Source organism: Fukomys damarensis, unplaced genomic scaffold (assembly GCF_012274545.1).
Source record: "Fukomys damarensis isolate Sample0158 unplaced genomic scaffold, DMR_v1.0_HiC HiC_scaffold_22, whole genome shotgun sequence".
In the NCBI taxonomy this organism is placed as follows: Eukaryota; Metazoa; Chordata; class Mammalia; order Rodentia; family Bathyergidae; genus Fukomys; species Fukomys damarensis.
The window spans coordinates 3,996,569-4,021,439 of NW_022900934.1; the positions used below are offsets into that span (position 1 = coordinate 3,996,569).

General features: G+C 44.6%; 1 protein-coding gene across 6 annotated transcripts in view; it reads right to left on the reverse strand.

The window, feature by feature from the left end:
* The window catches only part of Znf831 (zinc finger protein 831), a 207,484-nt gene that overhangs the window by 52,581 nt on the left and 130,032 nt on the right, over nucleotides 1-24,871 (reverse strand). For all 6 annotated transcript variants that reach the window (XM_010628749.2, XM_010628748.2, XM_010628751.2 and 3 more), the window contains 2 exons: nucleotides 6,360-10,049; nucleotides 4,850-4,989 (listed from right to left, as the gene is read on the reverse strand). In XM_010628749.2, the coding sequence (XP_010627051.1) occupies nucleotides 4,850-4,989; nucleotides 6,360-10,013 (3,794 nt within the window). In that variant the 5' untranslated portion in view covers nucleotides 10,014-10,049. The remainder of the gene's footprint in view (nucleotides 1-4,849; nucleotides 4,990-6,359; nucleotides 10,050-24,871) is intronic.

The following is a 24,871-nucleotide window of genomic DNA, read 5'->3' on the forward strand; positions in this document are numbered from 1 at the left end:
TTTTTTTTTTTTTTTTTTTTTTTTGTATTTCGATCAAACTCAGGACGTGCTTGTGAGGCAAACATGGTGCCACTGAGCTACATCCCCGGCCCCAAGCATTCATCTTCTTATGCTTTGACTTAATTTGTGGTAGCTTTGTGGTGCAGAATACTTATATTTAATGTAGTACTATTTATCACTCTTTTTCTGGGTTTTATGAAGCACATGGAAACTTTTTTGTCTCATAAAAAGTTCCCTTGTCTGGTTACTTTTTTAATGTATTTTTTGCTAGTGATCTTTGATTAGTATTTATTTAAATTACTATAAGATATGAGTTTAATTTTCACTTTTCTTTTCAGTTTTCTTAATAACATTCCAAACTTGAGGCAAACCAAAGGCTTACCAACAAGGGAATGTATAAAAGAGTTGTGACAGATCCACCCAATGGTACAGATTTATCAATAAAAAGAAATGAATTATTGACACACACACAGTAACATGGATGGACCTCAAAATAATCATGCCCACTGAAAACAACTGTGCCGGAAAAGAAAAAGACATATTTTTATTGTGGGAATCTGTTTCTAAAAGGTCTAGAAGATGCTCGCTTTGGCAGCACATATACTAAAAGGTCTAGAAGAAGCAAGTTAATCTACAGGAACAGAAAGCACACTCTGGTTACCTGAAGATGGGAGGGCAGGTAGGAGGGAGGAATTACAAAGGGATGGAGGAAACCCTGAGGAGTGGTAGATATGTTCTTTATCTCTGTTACATGGTTAGTTTCTCAGGGGTATACATATGTCAAAACTTGTTGAATTGTACTTTCGTTTTGGTGCTGAATATCAGACCCAGGGATGCTCTACCACTGAGTTATATCCCCAGGCCTCTCTGCTTTTTATTCTGAGATGGAGTCTCAACTAATATGTATGGGCTAGTCTCAAACCTGTGTCCTCCTGCCTCAGCCTCCTACGTAGTTGGAATTCATAGGCATGCCCTATGGGCCCAGCTAAGTTGTATGCTTTAAATATATGCAATGTATTAAGTGAAATTATATTTCAATACAGTCTTAAAAAATAACTGACTGGATTAAGGAATCTAGTAAACATTGAAAGACAGATGTGAACAAAGAATCCAGATAATAGCACAGAGAAACAAGAATATTAAAAGAGAAGAGATGTGAAAGAAAGAAAAAGTCTCTCATGGTTTGTGTCCAGATGCCCCACACACACAGAGCCTCATGGGGTCATAGGTGGGGCTTTTGCAGAGGAGGCTGGATCTAGAGTGTGTGCTGCTGGCATTCATGGTGCAGTGCTGGGCTCAAGGGCACGAGGATTAAGGGTGTGGGAGCTGCCCCTCTGAGTAGTCTCAATAAAATAAAAGGGGCATGAACTCCATTGCTGCTTTTCTACTGTCCATCCATCGTAACTGCTGCCCTTCTTCCACCCAGCCTTAGAGCCAGCCGATTACAGACTGAAACCTCTACAGATGTAAGCAAAATAAACCTTTCCCCTTTCATTTGGGGTGCTGAGTATTTTGTCTCAACAAGGAGAGAAAAGTAATGGAGACAAAGTCTGAGAAACATTACTTCAGGGTTTTAGAAAGAGGAGAGAGGATAGATCAGAGACTATGTTTGAAGAATGTGATGGCTGAGAATTTCCTGGGGAGACATCAATCCACAAATCATAAAAGCCCAGTGGATTTATAATGGAATAAATAAAAAGTAATGTCCATCCACATACATCAAAGTAAAACTACAGAACACCGAAGATTAAAAGGAGATCTTAAAAGTGGCCAGAGATAAAAGACTTTTAAAAGAAGAGAAATAGATTTTAATAGGTGACTTCTCCATCACAAAATGGAAACCACAGGATGACTTTGATGTGCCCCAGAAAAGGCTGCCAGCCCAGGATCACGTACCCAGCAAAAATATTTTCAACAACCACGAGGAAGCAAATACATTTTTCCGACTAATAAAAATGGAGAGAATTTTCTTCTCGCAAGAAAAAAAATGTAATAACATGCTTTAGGCAGAAGAAAACAAACTCAGAAAGAAGATTTGAAATTTTTTTAAAAGCCTGACCCTGAAAATGAGAGAATAAGATGACAAGATATGGCAACCACAAGGGTAAATAGAAATAAACAGACTTCAAAAAACAAGGAATATACCTGGAAACGTATTTGCAGTCTTTCTAACACATGTAGGATGTGTGCAGAATCTGACAGATTCGTCATTAAAAAGGCCGGTTAACACCTGCAAGCACTACGGGAAGTGTTAGTTCCACTCATGGGAGGGGACACTGCAGCAAGCAACGGGACACATTTTGCCTGAGTCTTCACATGCTGAGACCCTCAAAGTCGCAGAACAATATTGTACAATGTTGGTGGGTATGTGGATTTCCAATCAAAGTATAAAAACATGGATTGAAATGATTTGTGCCAAATACATAAAGCTACATAATTATCTTTTCAATTTTATTTTCACTACCATATATAACATATAAGGTAATATTTTATTTTATTGTTAGGACTTAGAGAATAGGGTGACAAAATACCAATATTTTTAATTCTGCTCCATCATTTGTCAGGAGTTTGGTTTTTGGTTTTTTTTTTAGAATTTTCTTATATTTTTAAGTTCTTTTTTAAAAAGTAGAAAAAGAGAACAGATACTCTCATGCTCAAATTTTAACGTTCATCAGTCAAAACCCCTAGGGAAACCTCTGCTGTGTATTTCATTTTCAACAAAAGTTAAGACAACGGAAGTGACAATGAGTGAAGGCTTCTTTCTTAAGGACAGAACAAAAAGTTAGAGGATAAATGTGTAATTGATGATATGCAGATGGATAAACAGAAGACCCACGGCAGACTGACAGGCGTGGAGCCTGGGGCAAGCTGGAAAGCACAGCTCTCTCCCACCAGCAGTGGCCACTGTTCCGCGAGAGCAGGCCCAGTGTCTTTGGGGCTTATGAGAGCTCAAAAGTGAGAAATCACCACATTACATGGGTCATGTTTTGCCCAAGTGGTCCTAATGGGTTTGCGAGATATCCTGGAGAAATGTCCCCTGGTTTCTTGGGGCCACGGCCTCGGATCTCTCAGCCTTGTGTGAAAGAGCCCCCAAACCCAGCCCCAAACACAGCAGAGGTTTGCTGAGTTAGCCAGGAAGTCTGGGGGAGCCTACTGAGTGGACCCTTGCCTCCTTCTCTCCCAACATCTGCTGGACTCCTCATGCTACCTGGAGAATTTGGGTTCACCAGTTGTCACCTAGATGTCACTTGATACATCTTCCTTGTCAGTAAGACTCGCGGGGGGCAGTAACACTCACGACTCCATCATCTCTGCATGCTCAGAGCCTCGTGGGCAGATACCCTTCGGTCTGGTAAGCCTGTGTTCTCCCTTTTCCTGAGATCTGCATCCAGAGCTTCCTTTGTTGGACCAATGCTGCCCACTCGGGTCACTAGGGAGGCCCTTCTTTGAGTCAGGCTATTTTGATGTGGGTTTCTGTCACCGGAGCTCTGAAGAACCGATGAAGCATATACCAAAAATGATGGATGTCGGGAAGGAGGAGATGTGGTTTGGAGCGGCATGAAGTCTCACTCCTTAGACAGGTCCAGCATCACTGCTTGTCAGAAATGCAGACTGCCAGGCCCCTTCCCAAAGCTGCTAGGTCCTACACAGCAGTACAAAAATATCCCAGGCAACTGACACAGCCAGGATGGGCTTGGAGCACAGGGCAGGCCACAGCACACTACGGAATGAGACTTACCCGCTCAAGTCTGACTTTTCTGTGTTTCTGTGTCCTTGTGCGGAAAAACAGCGCTAATGATGCATCTACCTCCCAGGGGCCCGGAAGGGCCTAATGACACAACATCACGCACGAAATGCCGGGAACACAGGGAGCACTCCATGGGGCTGGCTGATGACAGCGGGGAGGAGAGGTCAAACCCAGCCCTTGAGAGTCCTGGCAGCAGCAGAAAAGGATGAGGAATACGGGTCACCTTCTGAAGAACACCTGGACTTTGGATCAAGTTTGCACAGGGGAAGAGAAAGGTAAGGGCATCCTAGGAAGGAAGGGCTGCTGAAGCACCCTGTGGCGCTGCACGCAGCAGGGATCGGCTGGCAGGGTGGATTGGAGAACAGAGTGAGGTCAGAGGCAGACCCAGTCCCACTGACTGCAAGAGCAGGAGGTCAATAAGGAAATAATGAGGAAAATAAGAGCAAGCTTCTTATTTTGGGCACAGAGAGGGTTGTGCATAACAGGTACAATGCTGCAGGTCTTGCTTTTCAACTTACACATAATAATTGGTCTAGAAGGTTTTAAGCAAGGAAACAAGACAATCAGATGATGAGAGTGGCATGAAAAGCCATGCGTCCTCCTATCTGTCCTCGATGCCTGTGTACATGGATGTGTCTCAAGGAGATAGACTTCTACATATCCACATCCGTTACCCTCAAGGGCTGGGGTTTTATTGTCTTCTGTTTTCTCATCTGTGTTTTCTAGTTTTTCTACAATGAACATGCACTGCTTACACAATTTAAAAAAATAAACACCATAAATAATTAATATGTTCTCTTTAGAACTCAAATTGGATGGACGTGCTTCCAACACAGTTCTTTCAAACATTTGCTGAACCACTAGCTTAGAAAGGTAGCAGTGAAAAACACACAGACAACAGTCTTACAGGGTGGGTTTGTGGGGGACGAATTCAGTCCCTTAGTCATGGAATTACAGATCCCACAAAACGGGAACCCTCTCTCCAGAGCACAGAGAAGCCTCTCAAATCCTGCATCGAGTCCTCGAGGTTTAACTAGGCCCAGCTTATACTTCCTGATCCTGGGCATGTTTGGAAAGGGTGGAGGCAGCCACACATCCTACCTTTTGGGATTGATTCTCAATTTTTTTTGCTTGCTGTTCCCACAAGTCGTCTTTGCCCTCCTTCGAAACAGGCCTTTCTTCCATTCTGGGTCCGACATCCGGTCCTGGGATCTCATCCCCGAGACTATGAGGCAGGAGAGCTGAAAGAACAGGCTTGTTACCCACGTACTGCTGAGCCCCTCGTGGCAGGCACAACCCCGAAGACCTCTCTCTCTGCAGACCTGGTGCCCATCTTTGGGACTCAGACGTGGAAATGCTGCAGTGGCAAAAGACCTGAGCCCTTATGGGCTCCAGCCAGGTGACTGAAGGGTATATAGTGCACCCTTGACTTACAAACTCATTTCACTCCTGAGGGCTGGTTGTAACTCAAGTCAGTCAATTGAAGGCTCAGGCTCCTCTATACAGTCTCTCTCCTATACACAGGCAGCTCTCAGTGTCCTCAGAGAGACACTGGCCCAGGATTTCTCAGCAAACCCCACACAGGAAAGGATGTTGTCATGTTCCCTCCGGGACTCTTTAAGGGTTAAATCTGTATCTGACAACATCTGGAAGCACAAGTGGCCAGCATTGCATTGGGGTCATAACTCAAGACTTTGTTTGTAAGTTAAGACTAAAATGCCAGTCATAACCCAAGTTGTTCCTATGTCAGGCTGCTTGTAACTCATGGTCCACTGTACCTGGACAGAACCTTCTGGAACCCAGCCTGGTCTCACTCCCAGAGAAAAGTCCAGACCTGTGACATTGCTCAAAGGCCTCAGGAGCAACACAGCTGATGTTACCCTCCCAGTCCTCCTTTTTGGAGGAAGGAGGGCTAAAAGCTGGACTTGAGTTTCCCCTCTCCGTCCCAGTGAAGAAAGCACTGCCCCACCTTCAGGATCTGCCTGGAGAAAGGCAGGGCAGCTTGTCAGGCTCAAACTCTGGATGTTTGCCATCGCTCTTAGGGTTAAATCAGAACTGAGGCTTCTGGACTCTTCTAAGTGACCCTGGAGCCAGCAGTACAAGGGCAGGATTAATTCTTTCAGGCATGGTGGCTCCTTCTGAAGATGGAGCCATACACTTACCATCTCGTCACCCAGTAAGAACCACCTTGACGTGTACTGCCCAGCAAACTCTGTGGTACATTTGGGTCTGATGACAGTAGTTATTTTCCAAGCTGGTACGATGACTGTCCCCTTCTAAGAGTTTTATTTTGTTCTTTTTTTCCTTTTGGGGGGGCCTGGAGTCTATTACTCAATGGAAAGTTTTTGCTTCTGTTACCAGGAATCTCAGAGTTAGTTATGAACAGTATCTCACCCAGAATCTATGGTACAGTAGTTCTTTACTCTGAAACGTATTTTTCCATGACTTCCTTTTGTTTGTATTTAAAGCCATTATCCTTTCCTTCCCTAGGTGTGGCAGCCACAGCCTCCTTGGGAGGAGGCTGAGAAGATAGGACAGACAGCGGCTGCTACAGGAGAGGGCTTCACGCGTGCTCCCTCGGCCCCCCACCCCCAGACAGAGCTGGGGTTACCTTGGGTGTCCCGGCCGGCGCTCCTCCAGGGCCCGCCCTGGAACATCCTCCATTGTTTGTGGGCTGGACCTCCGGATGCCCCCTCGGGTTTCCGCCACCAGGGAAGTGTAGAGCTGAGTAGGCGGAAGCTGCCTTCTCCTGCTCTTGGGGCAGAGGCAGGCTGCGCTTCAGGCAGCACCACGTGAGCTGGGGCTCGGCCCTCAGGGAGGGGAAGGGGCTCTGGGCCCCGCAGCTCCTGGGGGTCCCTAAGTCAGAGGACAGCGGAAGTTCTGGGTGGCCCAGGGGCACAGCCTGGGGCCTCGTGAGCGCTGTGAGGAAGGAGCTGGGCTGGACAGAGCAGCAGGGATTGACCTTCAAGGGAGGGTCTTCCCGGGCATCCTCAGGCAGTCCTCGCGGCTCCCAGCTGGACGCCTTCACCACAGCCCCAGAGGTCGGCGCCCCTGCTGATGTGCTGTCTGTGCAGGTGTGACAGGTGGCATAGCTCTCACCCCCCTTGCCCTGCACTGCGAGGGCGTCACGCGTGGAGACAGGTGGGAGAGAGGCTGTCTCCCGTGGGGCCGCCGTGGCTGAGCCAGGAGACTCCCCGGACGCCAGGACCTGGCTGGCAGGCTCCTGTCGCTTTTCTCTTCCTGCTTGCATCTCTTTCTCGCCGCCTCTTGGCGGGGCGCAGCTGGATTCTTCCAGGCTGCCATCTGCCTCCCCTGGGACTGGACCTGAGGCTGGGCCTGGAGACCAGGGCATCCTGGGTTCCTTGGGTGGCCCAGCTGTGCAGATGGAGAGGTGGCCTTGTGTGGATGCCAGGAGGGTGGAAAGCGGAGAGGGGCTGTCTCCCTGAGGTAACCTGAGGAGGTACTTGGGGGCAAAGGTGACCTCGGCCTCCACCGCAAGGACTCCGGGAGCCTGAGGCTGGGTGACCAGCCGGCAGTGCTGCCCAGGGCCTCCCCTGGCATGGGACAGCGTGAGCTCTTTGTTCCCCAGCCCGGGAGCAGGAGCAGCTGAGGAGGAGCTGGAGGGCGCCAAGGGATCGGCCACCTTCTCAGCAGTCTCAGGCAGCGCCCCCGCTGTCTCCCGAGCCTCATCGTCCTGCCGCTGGGAAGGCAGAGAGGCAGCCTGCGCAGTGCCCGCAAGGGTCTCTGCTCCCAGGGGCCCTGGCTGCTCCGGAGGGCTCAGCCCCTCCACCTTCAGCTTTTTCCTCTCTGAGGGGAGTTGGTCCTCCGTAAGCCAGGGTTCCCCAGAGCTATCCCCAGGCCTTCTCAGGACAGCCGGGGCCCATGGACAAGGCTCCCTCACCCCCTCGTGCCCAGGAAGGCCCCCTTCCAGCTGGAGGTCTGACACAGCCCTCCTGGGGGCCCCTAGGTCGCCCCCCTGGAGGGGCCCAGGCACTGGAGGCAGCTGCCACCTCACTTCCAGCTGCCTGTTCGGAGGAAGCAGAGGGCTCCTGTTGCCTGATCCAGGGGAGTCCCTGCTGCCAGGTGTGGGGGATGACACTGCCCTGGCCACCCGGAGCTTGTCACTGCCTCCTGCTCTGGCCTCTGGTATCATTTGTTTAAGAGACTCAGTCTCTAAGGAGCTCGCTGGAGCTGGCTTGGCCACTACAGAAATGTCCCCAAGGACGGGTATTCCACTGTTGTGAGATGGGGCTGCGCTCTGGGCCCCTCCTGCGCTCGGGGCCCCTGCTGCCTCTTTCTGGGGAGGTGGGTCTGGCTCCGTCCCAAGGCCAGCTCGTCCATCCCTGGCTTTCTGCTCTCCCTGATGGCTGGTTTTCATTTTCTGGTAGATTCTCTTGAACGTCTCATTCCCATACACCTGCCACTTCTCCTGGGAGAACATCTTCGTCTTCCTCCGACCACACTTCTTACTGGCCACTCTGCCCTTGCAGGCTGCTCCCTCTCCAGGGACAACTCTCTTCCCATCCGGGTCCTCTGTGGGGGCCGCGGGCTCTCCAGTGGGGGTACACGGCACGTCCTCCACAGCGGCCTGTCTCACCAGGGCCCGGGGGTGGCCGCTGGGGACATCTGCCAAGATCAGCCCGGAGCGGCCGCCCAGTCGGGCTGAGGCTGGCCTGGGGCTCAGCGGCTTCTGCACCCTGGAGCGGGTGTCCTGCGGGTCTTGTGGCTCTGGCCACGTGCTAGAGGCCTCCACAAAGGGCAGTGAGTTGCTCCTGGTCACGGACACATATTCCACAGTGGTGGAGAGCTGCGTGGGCACAGAGTGGAAGAAAAGGGGCCGGGACTTGTCCAGGGCCGTGAAGGTGGAGCAGGCTGGGCTGAGGGCAGCCCTCCTGCGGCCGGGCTCCAGGGCCCGGATGTCAAAGTGGAAGGAGTCCTTGTAGGTGTAGGGCATGGGCAGGTCGATGCTGCCCTGCTTGGACAAGACGGTCTTGCGGGGCCGCACATGGTCCAGCTGGGGGTCGTCCACCACGGCCTGATTGTGGGAGATGAGCTGAGCAATGCGTTCCTCCAGCCGCTTCTTCTCCAGCTCCACACTGGTCCCCGATGCTGCTGCGGGCTCGGTCCTGGTGCTGCTGGGCCCCGGGCTCGGGCCTCCCTCTCCCTCAGACTCTGCACTGTGCTCCGACAGGCTGTGCAGGGGGCTGGAGGGAGGCAGCGGCTGTTCTGAGCTGTCTGAACGAGACAGGTAGCCCGAGTCGGTGCTCTCACACTTCCTCAGCTGGCCCTCGGAGGCCTTGGCATCCCAGGGCTTCTCCGAGGACACCTCCTGCTGCCGCTGCAGGGAGCACGACTTTGGTTCTGGCAGTTTCCGACAGGGCTGTGTGCTGGCCAGCAGGAGCCCAGGTGATGCAGTCTTGGCAGAGTCTGTTGGGGCTTCTTGGCAGGCAGGTGTGGATCCGAGGCGGGGAGCAGCTTCTGCCCTCATATCTAGATTCTTGACCCCAAGGGATACATGGACACCTGGGGAGAGAGGCCTCCCTGGGGCTCCATCACCTGTTCTCTGGCTCCAGCTTTCCTGCCCGCCTTCTGCTGAGGAGGCCTCTGCAGCCCTGTCCCCCTCCTCCAAGACACTGCTCCCGCCCACCTCAGACTCCAAGGACAGCCGGGAGTTGTTGAGATGTGTCTGTGTCCTCCTGTGCTTGTACAGGTTGCTCTGTGTCTTAAAGGCAATGCCACAGGTGGCACAGGGGAAGGGCCTCTCACCCGTGTGGGACCGGATGTGCTTCTCCAAAACACTGGGCTTTAGGCAGTCACGGCCACAGTGCGGGCACAGGTATTTGCCAGCATTCCGAATCTTGCCTGGGCTGCCCAGCATGGGCCCCAGCCCGGGGGACAGGACTGGAAGAGTTCCCACAATGTTCACTGTCAGGGCTGGGGCAGCTGGCTTTCCCACCTGGGCGGGTCCAGGCCCTTCAGGCTGTAGCAGGGGGCTGAGGATGAAGGGCACACCGCCCCCATCCAGGCTGCCTGTGACCAGTGGGGCACGTGGCTGGAGGCCCCCAGGTGGCACTGTATGGTACAGTGGGATGGGTAGAGCTTTCAGGATCATGGTGGGGGGCAGGCCCTGCTCCGGAGGCAGCATCACAGGGCCCAGGGTCAGACGAGGAGAGGCATGCCCATTTGGGGCACCTGGAGGGCCAGGTGTAGGAACTGGCTGGTCCCTGGCATCTGGAGCAGGGCAGGTGGGTTCTGGAGCCTCCATTCCACATCATCTGGGCAGTCCACAATGTCAGGCAACCTGCAGGGGACGATCACAGTTTATAACGGGTGCCTCTTCTGCTCTCCATCAATAAAAACTCCCCTAACCCACTGCACCATTGAACCCTGACAACCCTCCACAAGTACTCTTGCCCCCAAGTCAGGAAAGAGGAAATAGACTTGACCTGCCATGTAGTGGCTACATGGCAAAATAAGGTTCATGCCCAAGCCTCCATGAAGCCTGACTTTTACTTACTCAGGTTCAAGAGCCATAAAATGGACAAGAAATCAGGCCCTTCCCACTCTGGGATTCTAAGTCTTTGCTGTAGGATAAGAACAACAGGAAAGAAAACTGACAACAGGGGAAGCTTGCTAGGTTTAGCAAACAAAGGTGCAGGATTCTCAGCTACATTTGACTTTCCGATAAACAATGCATAATTCTTTTGGTGCATTGTGTGTCCCAAATGGGAATTACTCTTCATGTAAGTATGTCCCAAATCTTGCATGGGTCAGGCTAACACTAAAATATATACATGACTTATCTACAGTTGAAATGTAACTGAGAGCCCTGTATCTGATCTGCCAATGCTCCTGGGAAAAGGAGCGTTTTCTCAGCTTCAGGACAAGGCTTGGGTACCCGGCCATGCTCTGTAAGTCACAAAAGGAATGCAAGATACCTCGGTAAATGTTGGGGAGGCTGGAGCCTAGAGAGAGGGTCCTCAGACACCCATTCTCCCAGAGCTCCATAGCATCCTTCACCCAACCTCCAGCTCAGCTCCTTTAAAACAACCCTCCAAATCCCAGCCCTTAGCAGCCAGTTTGCCCTGGCAGTGTACAAAAGAAGCAGCACCACGTGGGGCCAGTTCACAGCACCACAGCCTCCACAAAGACGATTGTCAAATTTCCAGGAATGTTGCAAGCTGGTTGTTAAACACAGTCCCTAATTCAAAGTTAAATTACACTCATTTACAATTAAGTAAATTATATTAAAACCAAAGCTACTGCAACTGGATATCTACGTGCAAAAGAATGAAGTTAGCTTCCTACCTCAACGTATGCAAAACTTCATTCGAAATGGAAAGCAGACCTAAATGAAAGATCTAAAACTATAAAACCCTGAGAAAATGACACAAGATTAAATTTTGGATTGAACTTTGGATTTAGCAATGGGTTCTAAGATATGATACCAAAAGGACAAGCAGAAGAAGAAACATAAGCAAATCTGATGCAAAATTAAAACTTTTGTGCATCAAAGGACACTATCAAGAAAGTGAAAAGATGCAGAATGGGAGACAGTATTTGAAAACCATATATCTGATATATCCAGAATACATAAAGAACTCTTGTAATTCAAAACAAAAGAACAAATAACCCAATATTAAAACGAGTAAGGGATTTTAACAGATATTTCTCCAAGGAAAACAAAGCACATGAAAAGATGCACAATACCATTAGTCTTTGGGGAAATATAAATCAAAACCACAATGTGATATGACTTCACACCACCATGGTAATAATAATAAGCTGAAAATAACAACTGCTGGTAAGGATTTAGAGAAAGTGAAACCTTCAACACTACTGATAGAAAACAAAAATGATGTAACCACTCTGGAAAACAGCTTGGCAGTACCTCAAAAAGTTAAACAGGATATGCCCATGATTCTACCTGAGGAACTGACCTAAATGAATTTTTAAAATGGTATTTTTGCTTTTCAGAGGTGTCTTTCAAGTATAGCTTGTCTGTAGGTTTTTTGCATTTTGTGAAGCAAATAGTATTTAGGCTCGTGCACAAAAATACATTGAGAGTTGCTCTACTCAAAATAGTTGAAAGGTAGAAATGATGCAACTGTCCATCAACTGATGAGTGGATAGGTAAAGCACAGAATAATCAGATGGTGAAGTATTATTCAACCATAAAAAGGAATGCAGCACTAACACATGCTGCACAGGGATGGACTCTGAAAACATTAGGCTAAGTGAAAGAAACCAGACCCCAAGTTTGCATAAGGCATGATTCCATTTGCATTAAAATACCCTGGAATAGGGCCGGGGACTTAGCTCAGGAGTGCTGCTGCCTGCCTCACAAGTGCAAGGACCCAAGTTCAATCACCCATACCAAAAACAAAACAAAACAAAAAATCCTGGAATAAACAGATCTGGACCAATAAGTAAATTATAGCAGTTGCCACAGGTGGGAAAGAAAGAGGAATATCCATTTAATTTGGGTTCAGAGTTTTCTTAGGATAATGAAAATGTTTTGGAACTAGAGAGGGATGGTAGATGTACACAATTATGTGTATACTAAGTGCCACCAAATAGTGTACTTTAAAATAGTCAAAACAGGGCACCCAGCGATGTCTCATGGAGAGCCCAGGAGCACCCCACGTGGAGGGCCTCACCCCCAGATCCCTGCACTGGCCAGGTCAGTATCTGGATCTGCACTACAGAAGAGCCTGGGGTCATAAAGGTCATGGTAAAGAGCTTAGGAAGACAGAGCAGAAGTGACCAACAGAGAAAGGGCGTCTCTGAGGCTTCTTAATGAAAATTGAAGACCACTGGGAAAGTGAAGAAATCTCTGCAATAAAGGAACACTGGATCACCATGGTTGGTAAGTTGATGGGATCAGCACCTCACATCAGAACTCGGACTCTCTTTGGGGGAAGGGCAGCGGAACCTGCAGTAGAACCTTGCAGAGTTCAATCCTGCAGGAGGTCAGGGAGTTCAATTTGGGCCTTGCAGTCATAAATCAGCCTGAATCTCAGTGGACTACAGCTGGCTTGCTGAGACTAATCAACTTAGATCTGCACCCTGCTGCCCACTTTGTCTACCATGACAGCAGAGACATACCCTGAGGAGGCCCATTTTCTTTCTTTTTCTTTTTTACTTTCTCCTTTCTTGATGTTCATTTCTCTCCCTTGTTGTTCTTGTCCCTGTCCTATTTTGGGTTTTTATTCTCTCAATTGTCATTAAGGTGAATACAGCCTCTAGCTTCCCTATTGCTATTAGATTGATCTGTTCTTGTCTTTCTTCCTTCACTCTGTCTTTTCCTCTTGCCTTCAACAATTTCCCAAAGTGTGATATTCCTGTGTCCTCTGGCCTCACTTCTAATCTTTCCCTCTCCTTCTATATCTCTATCCCTCGCTCCCAACTCCTTCTATATCCTCATCCCAAGGGATAATTTTGCTACGTTGAAGGGTTTATTTACGACAAACATACTTTGTTCTTGTCCTCAATTTTGATCTAGTTTATGCAGTTAAAGTTGAAAGATTAATAGCAACCACAAATTGTCATTTTCTAATCTGTGTTTGATGTTATTATTGATGCTTATTTTATCACTTGGGCAAAGGTGTCATGATAGATCTAATCAGATGTCCTCCCTGGAATACTGGAAGTGATACTGCCTAAGGGTCATTAGAGACTCAAAACCTACAGACCAGCTATACTTGAAAGACACCTCTGAGAAGCAATAATTATTTAAGGGATCTAAATGCAAGCAATACAGATACTCTCAATAAGCAATACTGAAGTATCAATCCAGGCATTAAACCTAAATCATCACAAGCAACAAAAATAGAAATGAGAAGACACACACACACAAAGGCCACAAACCCAGACTTTCAGCTCACCATAGGCAAATGCTGGAAGCAATGAGATGAAAAAATCTGATAATCAACCACCTAGACACCATGAAATGGTAACAGAAAGAAACAAAATAGATGAACAAGGTTCTAGAAAAATTCAAAATAAAAATAATTTCCCAGATAGCTACAGAGAAGGTGAGCAGGATGAAAGATTTGATTAGAGATGCTAGAACAGAAAATATTTTTAAAAGGAGAGAGAGATGAGCTCAGGACCATGATGGAAACTACAAATGCCCAGCACAGGAAAGAAATGGAAACCATGAAATAGATTCAAACAGTTATCTGGAGATTAAAAACTCCACCGAAAGTATTTGCATTAGAATAATCCAGTGTGATGGCAGAATATCAGCTATAGAAGACAGGATTGTAGTTAGTGACAATGAAAAGAGATCTCTTTAAAAATAGTAAGGGACAATGAGAAATAGGTCCTGTAGCTGCTAGATGACACAAAGAAGAACAATATAAGACTGATAGAAGTCCACAAAAAAGCAGGACAAAGTAAAATGAAATAAAAAATTGCTCACAGAAGTAATGGCAGAAAACATCCTAAACAGAAGAAAAGATTTTGACATACAGATAAGTGAGGCATATATGACTTCAACTAGCCATGATGAAAAAAAAATCTAGATAACAGTGAAGATCCCAGAAATCCAACAGCAGATCAAAATACTAAAAGCAGTTAAAGAAAAGAAACAAATCACATACAAAGGAAAGCCCATCAGAATCACAGCCAACTTTTCAACATAAGCCCTCAAGTCAAGGAGTGCCTGGAGTTAGGTATTTCGAGCACTAAAAGAAAACAGGCTCCGACCTATACTGATGTACCCTGCAAAACTATCTTTCAAAAGTAAATGGAAAAAATAGTAAGGGACACTGAGACAAAGAACACCTGAGGAACTTCATGAATACCAAACCAGCACTCCAACCAATACTAAACAATGTGCTAGAAAAATAAATGAGGTCACAACTCCATGAGATCCAACAGAGCAAAGTCATTAGAAAAGGCAAGAAATTAAGGGAAAGATGGTGGGGAATAAAAGAGCCAACAATGGGAAAATATCATGACAAGGACAGGTCAATATGCATCAGTTTTAACAATCAATATGAATGGCCTCAATTCACCAAACAAAAGAAATATACTGGCAGAATGGATTAAGGAGCAAAATCCAGCACACCCCTTTAGCCCAGCACAGCAGAGGAACCTGGCAGCAGCTTGTGACCCACTGGTAGGCCTGCCTCTCCAGCACAGAGCAGCAGAGGAGCACAACTGCATGGGCGCCAACACAGTGGTATCCATGCTCTGCCCACCCCTCCATTCCCACTCTGCACAAACAAGAGAAAGAGGGCCTTTCTGAAGCACCTAGATGAAAATTGAAGCCCACTGGAAAAGTGAAACAATCTCTTTGATAAAGGCACACCACACCACCATATTTGGTAAGTCAGAGGGACCAGCACCTCACATCAGAACCTGGTCTAACTTCAGGGGACAGGCAGCTGGAATCTGCAGTAGAACCTTGCAGAGATCAACTCAGTAGGAGGTCAGAGATCTTAACATGGGCCTTTCAGCCAGAAATCAGCCTGAACCTCAGGTGACAGTTGTGGCTTAACTTAGATCTGCACACTCCTGCCCACACTATCTATTGTGTCAACAGAGGCATACCCTGAAGAAGTCCCTCTATTTCTATTTGCATTTTTTATTTTCAAAGTAATATTTTTCTCTTATCTTTAATCATTTCAAACTTTTCTCAAAATTTTTTCCTTTTTAATCTTCTTCTTTTTTTCTCTTTCTCACACACTCTCTCCCACCTTGATCTTCATTTCTCTCCCATTTTGTTGCTGTTCCTATCCTATATCTCTTTTTATTTTCTTCTCTTTTTCCTTGTCTCAATTGCCATTAGTTTTAAAAGCAAGTGATTACAGTCTATAGTATCTCTATTGCTGTTAGTTTGTTCTGTTATTGGGTATATTTTATTCTGTCTTCTCATCTCTTCAAAAGCTCCCTAGAGTTTGTGTGATCTTCCTGTGCCCTCTGACCTCAATTCTAACCTTTTTCTATCCTGTCTATCCCTCCTTCCCCCACTCCTACTATATCCCCATCCTGAAGGGTAAAGTTGCTATATCGAAGAGTTTATTCATTATAAACATATTTTGGGCTGGTCCATGATTTTGATTTAATTCACACAGTTAAAGGTGATAGATTAAAACTACCACAAATTGTCATTTTCTAAGCTCTGTTTGATGGTATTGTGTTGCTCATTGTATCACTTGGACTAAGGTGTTGTGATTGATCTAATCAGTTATTCTTCCTGGTATAATGAAAATGAAATTGCCTTGCAGTCATTACAGACTCAAAACCTAAAGACCAGCTGTATCTGGAAGATCAAAGTATTAACCCAGGAATTAAACCAAGGACAGTAACAGCAACAAAAACAGAAATGAGAAGGAATTTAAATAAGGCACAAACACAGACTTCCACCTCACCAAAGGTAAACTTTTAGGGAAATGCGGAAGAAAAGTCTTGCAGTCAACCATCTGGACATCCTGAGCCGATAGCACAGGAAGTAACAAAATAGATAAATGAGGCTCCAGAAAATTTAAAACAGGAATAATTTCCCAGATAACCACAAAGATGGTGAGAAGAATGAAAGAAATGATTAAAGACACTAGAATAGAAACAGATAAAAAAAAATAGATGAGTTCAGCATCATAATGAAAACCATGAATGCCCAGCATAGAAAAGAAATGGAATCCATGAAACACAGCCAAACAGATATCCAGATTAAAAACTCTATAGAAAGCATTTGCAGCAAAATGAATAAATGTGAAGATAGAACTTTAGATATAGAAGATAGGATTGCATCAGTGACCATGAAAAGAGAGATCTCTTAAAAACAATAAGGAATAATGAGAAATCAATCCAACAACTCTTAGATGATGCAAAGAAGAATAATATAAGACTGATAGGAATCCATGAAGTAGCAGGAAAAAGTACAAATGACATTTAAAAAAAAAATGCTCACAGAATTAATGACACAACACTTCCTAAACAGAGGGGAAGAATTTGACATACAGATAAGTGAGGCATATAGGACTTAAAATAGCCACAAACAAAAAAAAACTACACCTAGATATATAATAGTCAATATCCCAGAAACTCAATAGAAGAATAAAATACTACAAGCAATTAGAAAAAAAGGAAGAAATCACATGCAAAGGAAAGCCAATCAGAATCACAGCAGACTTTTCAACACAAACCCTCAAGTCAAGGACAGCCTGGAGTGAGGTATTTCAAGCCCTAACAAAAAACAACCTCCAACCTAGACTGATGTATCCTGCAAAACTATCTTTCAAAACCTTTGGTAAATTAGAAACTTCCATAACAAAGAACACCTGAGAAATTTCACAAACACCAAACCAGCTCTCCAAACACTTCTAAACAACATCCTGGAAAAAGAAAATGAAGGCCATGACTCCATAAGGGCCAACAGAGCAAAATACCAGGCAAGGCAAGAAATTAAAGGGAGAGAAGGACAATAAAATACAAAAGAACCAACAACAGGAAAAATAGCAAGACAATGAAAAGTCAATACATAACGGTAATAAGCATCAATGTTAATGGCCACAATTCACCAATCAAAAGAAATATGCTGGCAGAATAGATTAAGATGCAAAAATCCAACAATATGCTGCGTATAAGAAAACCACTTAATCCAAAAAGAAATTCACAGGCTGAGAGTAAAAGGATGGAAAACAGTTCTCCATGCAACCAGAGCCAGGAAAAAAGTGGGAGTAGCTATCTTATTTGCAGACAGTAGATTTCAAACCAAAACTAATTAAGAGAGACAAAGAAGGCCACTATATCCTTGTAAAGGGAACAATACAAGAAGAAGAAATGACAATCATAAATGTATATGCAGCTAATACTAATGCCCCCAAATATACAAAACAGATATTAATGTATATGAAAAATGAAATAAGCACTAACACAATTGTAATAGGGGACCTCAATATTCCACTGACACAAATAGATCATCTAGACAAAAAAATCAACAACAAAATAACGTAATTGAACCAAGTCTTAGAACAAATGGACTTAGTAGATGTTCCCTCCCCCCTAAAATCAGAATATACATTCTTTTCAGATACACACAGGTCATTCTCCAAAATAGACCACATGCTAGCTCATGGAACATGCTTAAGTAAATGCAAAGGAACTGAAGTTATCCCCTGTATAATATCAGATCATAGTGCAATTAAACTGGAAATCAATAGCATAAAAAACTGCAAGAACTTCACAAATTCATGGAAATGAAATAACACCCTGCTGAACAATCATTGGGTCACAGAGGAAATTAAAGAAGAAATTAGATAATTTCTACACTTACATACTAATGCCAATACAACATAGAGGAATCTATGGGACACAATGAAAGCAGTTCTACAAGAGAAATTCATAGCAGTAAATGCCCATACTAGGAAAACAGAGTGAACTCAAATTAACAACCTAATGCTTAACCTTAAGCCCTAGAAAAGGAAGAGCAAGACAAATTGAAAGCTTGTACAAGGAAGGAAAGTATAAAGATCAGAGCAGAAATTAATGCAATGGAGTCCAAGAATGATACCAAAAAAATCAATGAATCAAAGAGTTGGTTTTTCAAAAGAACAAATAAAACCAATAAACCCTTAGCCAACCTATCAAAAAGAGGAAAGAAAAGGTTCAAATTAATGCAATTAGGAATGAAAAAGGTTAAGTCTCAACAGATCCACCAGAAATCCAGATGATCATCAATACTTACTTTGAAAACCTGTATTCTAATAAAATGGAAAATACAGAAGAAACAGACACATTCCTAGATACACATATGAACTACCAAAGTTGAACAAAGAAGATATAAAAAGTCTAAATACCCCCATTACATTCAGTGAAATTGAAAATATAACTAAAACATTACCAAGAAAATCCCAGGTCCTGCTGAATTCTACAAGACATTCAGAGAAGAACTATCACCACTACTCCTTAAACTCTTCAGTGAAATTGAAAGGGAAGCAATAATTAAAAATTCATTCCTGGAAGCAAGTATTAGTTTGATTTCAAAACCAGGGAAAGACCCAAACAAAAAAGAGAATTACAGGTCAATCTCCATAATGAACACAGATGCAAAAATCCTCAACAAGATACTGGCAAAGTACAGAAGATCATCAAGAAGATCATACACCCTGACCAAGTTGGATTTATCCCAGTGATGTAAGGATGATTTAACATATGTAAATCAATAAATATAATACACTATATTAACTGAGTCAAGGACAAAAAAAATATGATCATCTCAAAAGATTCAGAAAAAGCATTCAACAAAATTCAACACCCACTCATGATAAAAACCCTACAGAAAATTGGAATAGATGGTCTTTATCTCAACCTGATAAAGGCTGTCTATGAAAACCAACAGCCAATATCATACTAAATGGTCAAAAAATGAAAACCTTCACACTAAAATAAAGAACAAGAATCACTATCACCACTATCACCACTCCTGTTCAATATATTTCTGGAAACATTAGCCACAGCAATGAGACAAGAGAAAGCAATAAAAGGAATAAAGCTAGGAAAGGAAGAAATTAAACTGTCACTATTTGCTGATGGTATGATACTCTTCACAGAAGATCAAAAAAACTCTGCTAAAAGATTCCAAGACTTAATTGACAGATTCAGCACAGTAGTGATACAAGGTCAACACTCAAAACTCAATGGCTTTCTTGTACACAAACAGACTCACTGAGAGGGAAATTGGGAAAATAATTCCTTTCACAATAGCATCCAAAAAATAAAGTATCTAGGAATCTATCTAACAAAGGAAGTAAAAGAACTCTAGCTTGAAAACAATAGCATTCTCAAAAAAGAGATCAAAGAGGATACCAAGAAATGGAAAGATATCCCTTATTTGTGGGTAGGAGGAACCAATATAGTAAAAATGTCCATACTTCCAAAACTGCTATATCAATGCAATCTCAATTGAAATCTCAACAGTATATTTTACAGAACTAGAGAAAACAATCCAAAAATTCATTTGGAACCAGAAGAGACATAGAATAGAAAAAGCAATTCTAGGCAACAAAGACATGCCAGGGGATATCACAATCCCCAACTTGAAACTATACTACAAAACCCCTGTAATAAAAACAACATGGTACTCATAAAGAAACAGATTGGAGGGCCAGAGATTTAGCTCAGTGGTGCTGCCTTACAAGAACAAGGTCCTGAGTTTGATCCCTCATACCAAAAAAAAAAAAAAAGAGAGAGAGAAGAAACAAACCAGAGAATCGGTGGAATAGATCAGAAGATGCAGACACCACTCCAGACATACTCAGACACCACATCCTTGACAAAAGAGCCAACCTTCCTCACTGGAGAAAAGATAGCCTCTTTAATAAATGGTGCTGGAAAAACTGGATTTCAACCTGCCCAAGATTAAAAGTAGACCCATATCTTTCACCATGCACTAAACTAAAATCAAGGTGGATTAAAAATCTAAATATTAAAACAGAAACACTAAACTTGCTGGAAGATAATATTAGGTAGAACTCTTGAAGACATTGGCATAAAAAAAAGACTTTATGAACAAAATCTCAGTAGCACAGGAACTAGCACAAAGAATCAACAACTGGGATGTCATCTTATTAAAAAGCTTCTGCACTGCAAGAGAAACCACCAACAACATGAAGAGACAACACATAATATGGAGAAAATTTTACATGTTGTTCCTCAGACAAAGGACTACTATCTAGAATATACAAATAACTTTTTAAAAATCAGACCCCTCTAATTTAAAGACCCAGTTAAAAAATGGGCATGTGACATGAACAGACATTTCTCAGACAAACAAGTAAAAGCAGCAAATAAACATATAGAAAAATGTTCAACATCACTGGTCATTCAAGAGATGCAAATGAAAACAACACTGAGATTCCACCTCACTCCAGAAAGAATGGCTGCTATCAAGAAATCAACCAACAATAAATGTTGGTGTGGCTGTGGGGAGATAGGAATCCTTCTCCATTGTTGGTGGGAGCACAGACCGGTACAACCACTGTGGAAATCAATATGGAAATACCTTGGAAAACTAGGGTTAGAATTCCCATTTGACCCAGCTATTCCCCTGCTGGGTATCTTCCCAAAAGAATTAAAAGAATCATACCACAGTGATATATGAGCACCCAATTTTATAGCAGCACAATTTGTAATAGCCAAAACTTGGAAACAGCCTAACTGCCTATCAACTGGAGACTGGATAAAGAAAATGTGGGGTTTTCTTTAAATATATAAAATGGAGTACTTCTCAGCCATAAAGTACGAGAAATTAGAGACATTCATAGGTAAATGGATGCACATTGAGACCATATTCTTAAGTGAAATAAACAGGACACCCGTGTAAGTACCAAATAGTTTCTCTGGTGTGAGAAACTAAGAGTGTAAATAAGGATCAAAATGTATAATAGATAATGCGAAATAGAAAGGAAAGCTGCAAAGGGGAAGTGTAGGGGAAAGGAAAGAGAGGAATGAAATTAATATGAGAAAATGAACAAATGGAAATGAAGTCTTTGTAAATAGGGAGGGATGAAGGAGTTGAAGGGAGGGCAGGGGAAGGGGGAAAAATAAGAATCAAGATATGTTATGTAAAGGTCCAAATCCCCAATGATGAATGTCATTATACTGTATACCGAAAATATAGCAAAAAATTAATTTCTGAAAATATGCAAAAAAATGACATTCTCTCATGACCTAATCATCCCTCCTCCAAACATCATCATGTTGATAGTGAAGATTTCAACAAATGAATTTGGCAGGGGCACACAAGCCATAGGTCCATAATAGGGACTGAATAATGCAGTGAGATCTCCTTGCTCTCAGTGCTTTGGAGGTGGCTCCTAGTGCTCATGTCCCCATGGTGGGACACCATACGACTCCACTGGTCACAGTAGGTGTACTGACAGAACAGAAATTGGCAAGTGCTGCAGGTCATTCTTCTTTTCATGCTGAGAGCTGGTCTCAATGTTGACCCGGATACCATTGGGAAGAGGAAAGGACAAAGGCCATGGTCTCCACTGTCTGTCCCTCCCACAAACCTCTGGCCAACATCACTGATCTCACAGCACCAGGAACCCATAAGAACCACCGGTCTCAAGAAATCTGAGAGCTTGTAATTTTTCAAGAAAACACTGACAGGCAGAAATCTTTAAAAATAAATAGATAGCTTCTAGAATTGACCAGAACGCATGAAAATGGAAGGGGCAGGGTCCCTTCTACTAGCTGAGGACCTTCGAGAACAGTCCCAGGGATGGCAGGCCTGACACCCTTTCCCTATTCCGCCATCTTGCCAGTGGACAGTCCTGAAACCCAGTTCCCTTGGCTCTAGAAACAGCATAATTAGGGCTGAGCTACTGGGAGGATCAGATGATACAATGTATGTGCTGTGCCCAGCATATAGGATAAGTGCTCGATTTCTCTGAGCTTTCAATAATATGCCATAATATTTTGAACTATTAACTAATGGTTCCTCCCCCATCCTATTTTCCTCCTACCCGTCTCTTCACCCACCAGTCTACACAGCAGGCTCCATTCACTGCCTCTGGGAAGGGGTGTCTCAGGTTGGGTTCCCCCAAAGAGGATTCCATTACATTTGGGAGGAGATCCCAGCAAACACTGAGAGGGGAGTGGGAAGGCCAGACTGAAGAAGCTGCAAAGTGTGTGTCATCCCACGGGCAACCGGAGCTGAATCCCACGGGGACAGCAAGAGATCAGCGAGCTTCTGAATTAGCTGCTTGCGGAACCCACACTCAGGCATTTGCACCCAGCCCATGAGAGCCGAGCGAACTCCAGGGCCCTGGTGCACTGCTGCCCGTGGTCACTGAATGGAGACCAAGGGGACCCATGGGCAGGGCTTCTGCAAGAGGCTGTGTGGCAGAAACCGAGTCAAGGCCTCCAACTCCCAAAACTAAGGCCTAAGGAAGGAAATCTAAGGGATTCGGGCCAGGTTTTTGAATCCTCGGGTTCTGACAGTCCTGTGGAAGAGAGGAAATGGAAGGGAGGGAACCAGAAGGAAGGGGAGGGTTGCTTTCCTCCTCAGCCTCCACGGGGAGCTGAGGGTTACATGACTGGGACTCCATTCCCGCGGAGTCGGCTGAGAGCAAGGCCTGGACGTGGAGCGTTCACAGCCAAACTCAGGGCAGGGGCGGAGGCAGCCGCTCAAGTTCTCCTGCCCAGACTGAATCCCAGAACGTACACTAGGGGCTGAGACGGACCCGGAAGTGGGTCAGAACGCCCCTCAGGGATCTCAGCAGCGACCTGGGGGGAGCAGAGGGGAGCATTATTTGGGCAGGGGATGGGGAAGAAAAGGAGGCCAGAACTCACTCCCCTGGGGTCGGAGGTGTGGGGCTTCGAAATATAAAGTTCAGAGAAAGGACATTAGGTCTGTAACACACCTGCCACCATATCTGTTTGGCTGTCTGTGCAGCCTGTTCTGTGTCCATGGCAAACCCAGGCCTCTTAGTAACAGCTGCTCCCTGTAAGTTCACAGGTTCCTGCAGGGAGTGGCACTTTGTGTAGGAAACTCTCCATGGATCACAGCTAATTTTTCGCTCTGAAGCAAGGAGGGCAGGTTATATTGTCTCCACTGGATTGATGGGAGTATAAGGATCTGGGAATAAGAAGGCAGGGAAGGGTCCAGAATAGCCATCTGGCCATCCAGACTTAATGTCAAGTGCTCACTCTGTCACCCCTCCCAATATCACCACACGGAGAACTCGATGGATTCCTTGTTCCTTTTATTCTGCCAGCCATGTGGCTCACCAGCCCCCAGGTCCCCCAGTCTGGTCATTATTCTCTGGTGCAAATGTGCACCTTTATGGAGGAGAAATTATCCGAGAGATGGGAGAAACATGAAGGAAAGAAATGACAACTTCCTAGACTTCTCTATCACAAACAACCTCTGAGTGAGACTGGGCAAAGAGAAAATGCAGAAACAGGTTTTAAAACTTCATAGCCAGGGTCCTGGAAGAAAGGTCATGGAGAAACGCACTGAACATGTTCAGTAGATTCAGCCTTTTGGAAGGAGCTGGCTGCAGACACACTGTTTTTGCTGTAAGTTTCCCAAAGCTCATCCACACTGCCCCACTGAGAAGAAGACTGCCCCTGGGTGAAGACCACTGAGAATCGGACTTCCTCCTATCCCCACACTGTATCTGTTCTGCAGGAGCACTACTACTATTTTTTAAAAATTAGTGTCACTAAAATTAATGTGAGTATTATGGAGCGCGGGGGTTTGTTCTGGGGAGCTGGCACATGCATTTAACATATCGTAGTCTTTTACAAGCCTGTTACACCCATCTTCCCTTCCTCTCAATTCCTGTTGATCTCTTTCCCCATGTCTGAAAGTCTATCTCCTGGTTTCATCTCATCTGTCATTCATTCATTTATTTGTACCATTACTTTACAAGAAAACTATTATGACTTGTATCTTGACGTCCCCTAAAGCCTCATGTGCTCAAAGGTGGAGTTTTTTAGAGGTAGCTAGTATTGGGATTGTGGTACTGGATTAGTCCATTAATTGGTTCTGGGTATGTGTGGCACCACCCAAAAGGCTTGTAGCCTGGATAGGATAAAAGGGAAAGGGAGGACTTCTTCACTACCTCCTGCCCGCCTGCCATGGACTGTTTCTCCTCTGCGATGCCCTCTGCCAGGCCACCCGGCCTTACAGCCAGCCAGCTGTGCACTGAAACCTCTACAGACTGTCAGCTGAAATGAACCTTTCATCCTTTAATTTGTGTATGTTTGATACTGTGTCTCAGCAACAAGAAAATTAAGATAGGAACTATGTGCACAATCATATGAAAGTATTTAACACTGAATGATACATTTAAAATGGTTAAAAGGGTAAGTTGGTTTTTTTTGTTTTTTTGTTTTTTTTTGCTGTAACTTGGTGTTTCTCTTATTGAGACAAATTTAATACAAACTTGAAAGGGATTCCTGAATTCCTGAATATATTAATTTACCTTTGGCAGAAACAACAGATTAAAAAACATCTAGTAGCTATATGTAGTTTTAAAAGTATATATAGTTTTTCAAAACACCACTCAGATTGAATGTGCTTTTAAAGTTACCCGGTAATGATTTATATCATAGCTTTTTAAAGAGAACAAGTACTTAAAAAGGACAGACTAACTA